Source organism: Cupressus sempervirens, chromosome 7 (assembly GCF_028749045.1).
Source record: "Cupressus sempervirens isolate cs-2001-9-10 chromosome 7, ASM2874904v1, whole genome shotgun sequence".
NCBI lineage: Eukaryota > Viridiplantae > Streptophyta > Pinopsida > Cupressales > Cupressaceae > Cupressus > Cupressus sempervirens.
The window spans coordinates 871616582-871626136 of NC_143124.1; the positions used below are offsets into that span (position 1 = coordinate 871616582).

At 35.6% G+C, this 9555-nt stretch overlaps 1 protein-coding gene across 3 annotated transcripts; it reads left to right on the plus strand.

Moving 5' to 3' along the window:
• The first annotated feature begins 4651 nt into the window (after nt 1–4651).
• Nucleotides 4652–8849, plus strand: LOC149550227 (endoglucanase 6-like). Of its 3 annotated transcripts, none has more exons than XM_089793323.1 (10): nt 4652–4950; nt 5240–5435; nt 5670–5882; nt 5977–6177; nt 6300–6389; nt 6583–6747; nt 6846–7130; nt 7304–7649; nt 7802–7900; nt 8003–8849. In XM_089793323.1, the coding sequence occupies exons 2-10, from the start codon at nt 5247–5249 to the stop codon at nt 8293–8295; spliced, it is 1881 nt and encodes a 626-aa protein (XP_089649449.1). In that variant the 5' UTR covers nt 4652–4950; nt 5240–5246; the 3' UTR covers nt 8296–8849. The 3 variants fall into 3 exon arrangements, with proteins under 3 accessions (XP_089649449.1, XP_089649448.1, XP_089649450.1); XM_089793322.1 differs by having other exon boundaries at nt 4652–4830; XM_089793324.1 differs by having other exon boundaries at nt 4652–4825.
• Nucleotides 8850–9555: the final 706 nt, after the last annotated feature.

A 9555-nucleotide genomic window follows, 5' to 3' on the forward strand; every position in this document is an offset into this window, starting at 1 on the left:
GGGGTTTTAATCAACACATTATCAAATAGCGGGTATGGAATATGGATAACTTTGTAGAAAGATCAAATTCTGAAACCATAGTGAGTTGAGTATTATCTTGTTCTGTAAAGTGCAAATCCATCTAATCAATCAACTTATCTAGATTTTCTTCCTTAAAAGAGGAGTCCTCAGAATCATCATGTGCTAAGACCCTTGACAACTCACTAGGGGGTGAAGAATCCCAGTGTAAAATCCCTATATAATATTCAAAATCCCAGTGTAGCATAAGTTCTTTTGTATTTTGTACCATCTATATGATATCAAGAATCATGTTGCACAATTCTTAAAACAACCCTATTTTGTGTCTTATTACATTTGTGCATGTTATTGTACAAACACACAAACCATGTCTTAGCAACTCCACCTTTGCCTTATTAAATTCATGCATGTTATTACACAAATCAGGCAAGCCTAGTCTTAGCATAGAACATTTCATAACACATCAATCTCATAGGTTATAGAGTTAGTTTAAACACATTCTAATCTAGTACATCATGTTAACAAAATACAAATTGTTAAAAATTCAAACAACATGTCAAATCTTAATTTATTGAACTTTCATATCAATATTTTATTCATGAACATGCAAATTACAAATGTATATATATACATAAACATATATCAAGTACTATACATCATAAATAAGAATAACCACAACTATACATCTGCTTAAGAATATCTCTAAGTATAAAATATAAATTTATAAGCAATACTTTAGCTATTATATTTAAATATATTGTCTCAAATTTTTTTTTCAAATAAATCCTTAACATCTAGAACATTATCAATAAACCTTCTAGTATAAAAATCATTAACATTAGAATAATATTTTAAGTTATTAAAAATCAATTAATATATAACCTTAAAAAATGTTCTTCAATTCAAATAGAAAATTTAATTATTTTTAAAAAACTTTTATCATTATTTAAGATGATCTTTTCAATATAATTTTGAAATTAAAAGTAATACTTATTAAAATTAAGTATTGAAAAATATATTATAAAAATCTAACTATGATTGTTTTATTATAGAATCTTATGTGAATCTATAATATATTTTTAAATCATTTTAATCTTTTACTCACCAATAATATGTATATTCACCAATTTAATATTTTAAATTTTGATTTTTTAATTTAGAGAGAGAGAGAGAGAGAGAGGGAGAGAGAGAGATTGTTAGAAATATTTAATTATTTAATAAAATAGTATTTTGTTGAAATAAAATAGGTGAGACATATAATGTGTGAGACTAGCATGGACATTAATACATGGGTTTTCGCAGAAATGAGTTAACACGTCCAACATAATTAATATTTAATAAAAATGATTTTGCTTTCCTCAAATCATATGAAGCACTCACATGGAAACATAGAAAATAGATAAGTTGTAATACATAGGAGCAAACCAAAGTCTCCTAATTGTTATAATTGTTAAATCACATGTCATTTGTTGTCATGGGAAAAGAACCAACTTCAACCTCTTTACTCATAATCCACATCTACATATGTTATTCCTCGGATTCAGAAAATGAACTATCGAAACTCTTATGTGGAAAAAGAACCAACTTTCAGCCTCTTTACCTATAAGATTGGGGGAAAATGATTCGTGAGAAAAAAAAAAAAAAAAAAACCTATTAAAAAACCTCTTTATATGTTAACTATTAAGTCGCAAGGACATATATTTGTTAGAATCTGAAAAGATTAATAACCCAGAAAACTAGTGCAAAGAGTAAATATCTAAACTATGAATGCAAATGATACAAAATCAAAATAGCATCATAGAGTTAGTCTCCAAGAGAGTAATGCAAATGTTGGAAGCAAAATAGCATTAAGAGGATGCAAAAACAAGAGATCCAAATACAAGCCAGGTAGCATGCTTATATAGGCTAGGAAGAGGGAGGAGGTGGTAACACCAACCAATGAGGAGCAACCATCTATCGGACTAAAGATAGCAAAGTATCTTCCCAAGATAGCTAATGGATGCTCACATGTAGGAAGGTGACACCTCACAACCATTCACCTAATAAGACATGCTTTATTAACCTAAGCGAGATTATTAAAAGTGTAGGAAAAACCTAGCAAAATAGGAAAAATAAAAAACTACACTAACAATATTATTCATTAGAAAATAATAAACTTGAACCTCTTTGACTACTAAAACCAAAAGCTCATTCCTAAAAAATAGCTATTTAATTACCTTCATGTTAACTATAAAATCACATGGGCATATTCCTTGGAAAATAACCAATTTCAACCCTTCTATTCCAAAGAAAATAGAGTTTGCATATGAAGTAACTTAACAATTAGATGGGTTGTAACACAAATGAGGAAACAATAGTCTCTTAATTGTAATAACATGGATAAATAAGTCAAAATCTTATAATTGTTAAATCACATCTCCATAGGGAAATGAACCAACTTTAACCACTTTACCTATAAAACACATCTACATATGTTATTCCTCCATGGTGGAGAAAAAGATTCCTCAAAGAAGAGAGATTCATCAAAAAAGAGCTATTAAAGCACCTCTTTATATGTTAACTCTTAAATCATATGGACATATGTAACTACTAAAACCAAAAGTTCATTCCTAAAAAAGAGCTAGTAATTTACCTCTATGTTAACTAAAAATTACATTGGCATATGTTATTCCTTGAAAAAGAACCAACTTCAACTTTTTTCATTGGAAAAGAACCTCTTTGACTGCTAAAACTAAAAGTTTGTTCCTAAAAAAGAGCTAGTAAACTACCTCTATGTTAACTATAAAATCCCGTGGACAAATGTTATTCCTTGGAAAAGAACCAAAACCACCTCCTTGTATGTTATTCCTTGAAAAGAACCAACTTTAGCTAAATTCTAAAAAATGAATTCCTCATATATGTTATTCCTCGAAAAAGAACCAACTTCAACCTTTTTCACTATTTAAACTAAAAGCTCTTTAACAATTAAACCAACTATGTGTATGCTATTCCTTGAAAAAGAACCAATTTTCCTACATCCTAAAAAAAGAATTCCTCTGTTTATGTTATTAACTAAATATTTCTAATTAAAGGAACTAATTTCAACGTCTTTGACTATTAAAATAAAAATCTATTAAACTATTAAACCACATCCTATTTGTTATTCCTTAAAGAACAAAACTTCAAATTCTTCTAGTGTTAAAAAAACCAACTTCAATCTCTTTGACTATAAAACTAAAATTTTAAAAACACTCTCCTTATAAAAATCACATCAACATAAGCTATTCCTTAGAAAAGAGTCTCCATAAAAGAACCAACTTCAAATTTAATTAACTATTACAATCTTAACCTACATAGCTATTAAACTACATTTACATTAGCTATTTATCTAAAAAGAACCAAATTTAATATTTTAAATATTAAAAATAGAACTCCAAACCTTTTTAACTATCAAACCACTTGTATTTAATTTCAACCTCTTTTACTATTAAACCAGATGCATATTTGATATTTCTATAAACAAATCTCAATAAAACTAATTTCAACTATTAAAGCCACATGCACATATGCTATTGGTTGAAAATAGAGCAAATGCACCACTTATCCATTGATTTCATTGCTCTCAAAGTAAAATATTCAAGTGGGACGGAAGCCTTTTACAACTCATTTCTTATAAGGCATAATCTCATATCCACCGAAATGCAAAGGCGAAAAAAGGCCCCATATTCCTTCCCATGCAGATTCTCACTCTTATTTTCCTTTTCTACATTGGGCACAGAGTCATATGACATGGCAGTTACTGCCAACTTTTAATTAACGGTCAATATGAACAGAAATCAACACTCCAACCGCCTTTAACGTTCATACTGCACGGATTTCCCTGACCCCGAAAAGAATACAATGCACAACGTATACACACATTGTCATAAAACCAACATGTAGAGGCATCACTACATTCATGTACATGCATTTTGTCATTGCATGGGTAATTACTACTTATAACAAAGAAAGCTTTGTGGTCACATGTGGCCGGAAGATATGATGATCTGGGCGTTCTCTCCAATGAAAAGATCTTTGTCTATTGGCCACTTTGACTGCTTCACTGGGGATTGGAAGAAACAATGGCAGAAAATATATTGTCTCTGATTTCTAGCAGTGTGAAAAGTAAGAGTTTGTTGAGGAAAAAGCCTCTTTGTAATCTTATGAATGAAAGAATAGGGATGCATTATATGTGGAAGGGGAAGTGTGTTTTGGGCTTTTTAAAGTCAGTAGCCAACCGCCTGAGATCTTACCAGTTGTCTTCATCCCATGAACAGGGCAGCATCTGATAGTCTCTAGCAGCTAAAAATTAATGAAAACGTAGTAGGTAAACAGCATAGGGATGTGGGTTGGGTTTATAGGTATTGGGGAAAAAGGGTTTTAATGGAGAATTTTGATAATTATGGTTAATTAATGTGCACCGACTGGGATTACACGGTGACATGTCGGATGTAAGAGGAGTGGAAAGAAGGAAAGGTGGGGATTGCTTTGTCAAAACAGTTAAAGAATTTGTGAATCATTAAAAAAAGATTTCGCCATTTTTCAAGAAATTTGGGGGGGGACTCGGGGGCTCTTAGTTGTGCATATATTGCCTCCATTCCCCCACATTTTCTTCACTCCTCAGCTGCTGCTGCTCTCCCATACTCGGTTCATTCTTCGGTGCAGAGCATTGGCAGTCTGTCTGTCGGTCTCAAGTGTTTGTTCTTGAGGAAAGGCATTTGCTCAGAGTTGTTCAAGGGCTTGCTACTGACGGGCATTGTGGATTTGGGAGATTTCTAGTGTGCAATTAGTAAGGCAATGTCCTAATTCTCCACCATTGGACTCATAAGCATATATACAATGTGTATTTGCATTTTGTGAATGCTTGTGCTCGGTGTTCTTAAGTTTTGAGAAGCTGCATTGTACATTTGTGAGGTGATTTAAGTTTTTTTAGATCTGTGTTTTAGTTGTGGGGAGTGTATGCTGTGCCCTAGTTGAAACTTGCTTAGTTTTAGATCCGCATTTACTTTTTTAGGTGGAGTTGTGTATGCATTCAATGTATTGCTGGGTGTGCTGAGTGAATTTCACACTGAATCTGCACCCCTATCTGAGCTAATTTCACTTAGACTTTAAGGTTTTCTCACATTGCATGTTCTATCCGGGAAATCTTTCAGTTGTGTCTTTTTCATTAGAGTTCTGTTTTGAAGTGGGTGTCGAATTGCAGGTTTTCAATGGCTTCAAGTATGTGCATTTTGGTGCTTACACTCTGCATTGGAGGGGCAATGGCAGGCCATGACTATGGTGCTGCCCTTAGCAAAAGCATCCTTTTTTATGAGGCGCAGAGATCTGGCGTTCTTCCTGCCAATCAGAGAGTTAACTGGCGCTCTCGTTCTGGTCTTCAAGATGGGAAGGCCAATGGGGTATGGTTCCCCACTCGCTTTTGAAACCGTGTTTGAAGAAGTCCTTTTTATATCATTTCTGTGAAAGTGTCATTTATCCAATACAATAGTATATTACTCTGATCTAAGCTCTTCACTAGACATGGAGTTTGGTCTAGGTTTTGTTTTCTTCTCACAATTTGTTCACTTCTTCCTGAAAAAAGGGTACCAAAGGCTAAATCAGTTCTTCATTCTCTTTTCCTTGAAATTTTGTAGGTTGATCTTGTGGGAGGCTATTACGATGCTGGAGATAATGTCAAATTCGGTCTGCCAATGGCATTTACAGTTACAATGCTATCATGGAGTGTTATAGAGTATGGCAAACAAATGGCGAGCAGTGGCGAGTTGGGTCATGCAATGGAAGCAATCAAATGGGGAAGCGATTATCTCATCAAAGCTCACCCAGAACCCAATGTATTGTACGGAGAGGTTAGTAAAATTGAAGTGAAGTCTTTATCTCAAAATTCTGTTTTCATTTGTTACACCTATATGCTCATTTTGTTTTTGGTAATACTTCTCACAGGTGGGCGACGGCACCTCAGATCATTATTGCTGGCAAAGGCCAGAGGACATGACCACTCCTCGCCAAGCCTACAGAATTGATGCAAACAATCCCGGTTCAGATCTTGCAGGAGAAACAGCTGCTGCAATGGCTGCCGCCTCAATAGTTTTTAGGCACTCAAATCCTGCATACTCCAATGAGCTTCTCAGCCATGCTAAACAGGTTAACCTCTATAAAGCTGGATATCATGTTTTTGTTGTATTGTGTTATTAGCATTAGACTATAATAAACTTTTAAGGGGTTTCTTTCCTGATTGCTAACATCTTTGAAATCGCCTCTTGCAGCTCTTTACATTTGCTGATACATACAGAGGCAAATACGATAGCAGCATCACTGTTGCACGGAAGTACTATGGCTCTACGAGTGGATATGCGGTAAGTCTGATGCGACCTATAACATTATAGCCTGGATTGATTGTTTAAAACTATGATTTGGAATTTGTTTACTTATTTTCAATAACAGCAACGCCCTATTTTAACAATTTGTGCCAATGGCGGATTCTGGTAATGGTAGTTGTGAGTATGTTATCCGTTTTAGCTGATTAACATCTACCCGCAACTTTTCCAGGATGAGCTTCTTTGGGCAGCTGCTTGGCTTCATGAAGCTAGTGGGGATCTATCTTACATGGAGTACCTAATTAACAATGCTGGTACGCTAGGTGGCACTGGGTGGGCAATGACAGAATTCAGTTGGGATGTAAAGTATGCGGGAGTTCAAGTTCTGGTATCTAAGGTGGGCAATGAAACAAAAGTGCTTTTATCTATATGCTCTGTTTATGATTACCCAATGATATAACAATTTTTTGGTGTGGTTGCTTGGGTGCTATGCAGTTCCTTATGCAAGGTAGAGGAAAGCAAAGCGAATCTGTATTGCAAGCCTACCAGGAAAAGGCAGAGTACTTCCTGTGTGCATGTATGCAGAAAGGAAACCGAAATGTGCAAAGGACTCCTGGTGGGCTTCTATATGTGCAAAAATGGAACAATATTCAGTTTGTGACAAGTGCATCATTCCTCCTCTCAGTTTATTCCGATTACCTTACTTCCGCTGGCAAAGGCCTCCAGTGCCCGATGGGTTCTGTTCAGCCCTCCGAGCTTCTAGCCTTAGCCAAATCTCAGGTAAATATGAAATGAATGATGAATCTATATCATTGCCAGAATTTGTATTTGCTCATGGAAAACTTCCTTGATCTTTTCGCATAGCCTGCCTTCTGTGTTGCACTCAAAAGTCGAGCATTTTGTAGCCTTTTCTCTTGTTAAGCTATTATAAAAGTTTCATATTTTCATTGCAGGTTGATTATATCCTTGGAGACAACCCAAGAGCAACAAGCTACATGGTTGGATATGGCAACACCTACCCCAGCCAAGTTCATCATAGGGCTTCATCTATAGTATCATACAAAGTGGATTCATCATTTGTGAGCTGCAAGGGTGGTTATGCAACCTGGTTCAGCAAGAAAAGCAGTGATCCTAATGTTTTGGTGGGTGCCATTGTTGGAGGGCCCGATGGGAATGATAACTTTGCAGATGAAAGAGACAATTATGAGCAGACAGAGCCTGCCACTTATAACAATGGCCCTGTTATTGGTCTTTTGGCCAGACTCAATAGAGGCGCTGGCTTCAATCAGCTCCTTCCAGGTAATTCCCCAAATGAATCAAAATTTGACGGCCTTGTTACAGCACCTGATTTTTCTTCAAAATGCTATGTATATGCTGAAAGTAGTGCATGTTTTGTTGATTTTGAGTCAGACGTTGAAGATTGATTAAACTAATTGGGTTATATTTTGCAGTTGTTGTTCCTGCCCCAACAAATACGCCGACGTCATCTCCACCTCCAGCAATCAAGCCAAAACCCACTCCTTCCCCGGCAGTTAATCCCCAATCTCCTAGTAATACACCCTAACCCTAATTTTGCAAGATTTCAGAAATTTGGAGTAAGTGTATACCTTGGCAGCCATTATATATTGCTAATCCTGATTCATTGTGTGCAGGCAATGCAGCACTCGCGGTCTCACAGACAGTGACCTCTTCTTGGAGCTACAGCGGACGGACTTACTACAGATATGCCGCAGTTATCACGAACAAATCTAAGCAAACGGTGAACAACCTTAAGCTGTCAATTCAAGGGCTTTTTGGTCCTGTTTGGGGTTTGTCAAAAACAGAAGACTCCCTTTACAATCCCACATGGGTACAATCCCTTTCCCCGGGGCAAACCTTCGATTTTGTCTACATACATGCGGGTCCTCAAGCTTCTATCTCCGTTTCCAGTTATGATCTGAATTGATCTGAACCCTCTTATGTGTTTTATGTTTTGTGGCAGTTTTTGTCTGGTAGATTAGAGTCAAGAGTCCGTGTATAGAGTCATCAGATCAAGCAAATGCTTTTGTTGTCCCTCCATTAGTTGTCCTATGTGAATTCCTTGTCAATTGAAAGGGATTAGTCTCGCAAGTGCACTACTCCCTCCTGAATCAGGTCTGTACAGTCTTGTGAACAAAAAAGTATTGTTATGGTATTTGTTTGAGTCAGGAGGGCAATGAAGTGAAGAGATAATTTTACTATGTGCTCATCCTTCACCTCCTTTTTTTTCATCCGAAGTCACATTGCCCATTTACTGCTGTCAAGATAACTGTCATATATGTGTATGTGTTGTTGTTATGGTTAATATCTCCATCTTTGTAAAACTGGATGAAGAGGATTAAATTGAGGGAAGAAGATTTTGCAGGGCCTAGCACCATTCTCTCTGTAAGAAAGTAGAGATGTTGGGAAGTCATAGGTCTAGTGCCTTTTTTGTAAGTTTTTATCCAAGAGATTGATTTAATGGAGAAGTTAGTTTTGTTACATGGTTGCCTTTAATCTACCCTTAAGATCAAATATCGATCTTCTGTTTTGTGACTTAAATTGTATGTGTACTTACCTAGGGTAATAAATGATGAACAATTCACATGGGTTTATGCTTTAAAGACATGATTCAATTCTAGACATGATATCTCAACAATTCACAGTCCATAATAGCATTTGAAGTCCCGTCTAAATGCTTCTGGATGATAAAGACACTCAGAAGGACATTCAAGCACATAATTGCAAATCACATTCTGCGCGAGTACCTCACAAATTTTAATGGTAGTTGAGGACATGGTGTTTGGCCTGGTCACGCAAAATTGCTCAAAAGGGTTTTAATGATGTCTTATAGAACAAATCAAAATTGCAAATAGTTAGTGAATGAATGTAGGTATGAGCTTCTAACAAATAATTGCAACACATTTTTAATTCCAATGTATTTGGCTGGGCACAGAATTGTTAACAAATTTTAAGGGTAGCTTATTTCCATCATCCATCTCCCACAAACCGCTCCCCATGCGAGTGCTTCAGGACACATTTATGATTTATGATGATGATAATGCCTTTGGATGCGCAACACATTTTAATGGTGGCTTTCTTTTTCATTTCAGCAACTTTGAGTAAAAGGATCCCACCAAAACAAGCCTGAAACGCAGAAATCAAACAGTAACAAAAAGTAATATAAAATGTTTGAATGACTAAAAAC

What these genes read in the sequence shown, in the direction of transcription:
- LOC149550227 (XM_089793323.1), top strand. Translation starts at nt 5,247, where the DNA reads ATGGCTTCAAGTATGTGCATTTTGGTGCTTACACTCTGCATTGGAGGG. An exon ending in GCTCTACGAGTGGATATGCG is followed by an intron (nt 6,390 to 6,582) that starts GTAAGTCTGATG and finishes CAACTTTTCCAG; the next exon opens with GATGAGCTTCTTTGGGCAGC. An exon ending in CTTCAATCAGCTCCTTCCAG is followed by an intron (nt 7,650 to 7,801) that starts GTAATTCCCCAA and finishes TATATTTTGCAG; the next exon opens with TTGTTGTTCCTGCCCCAACA.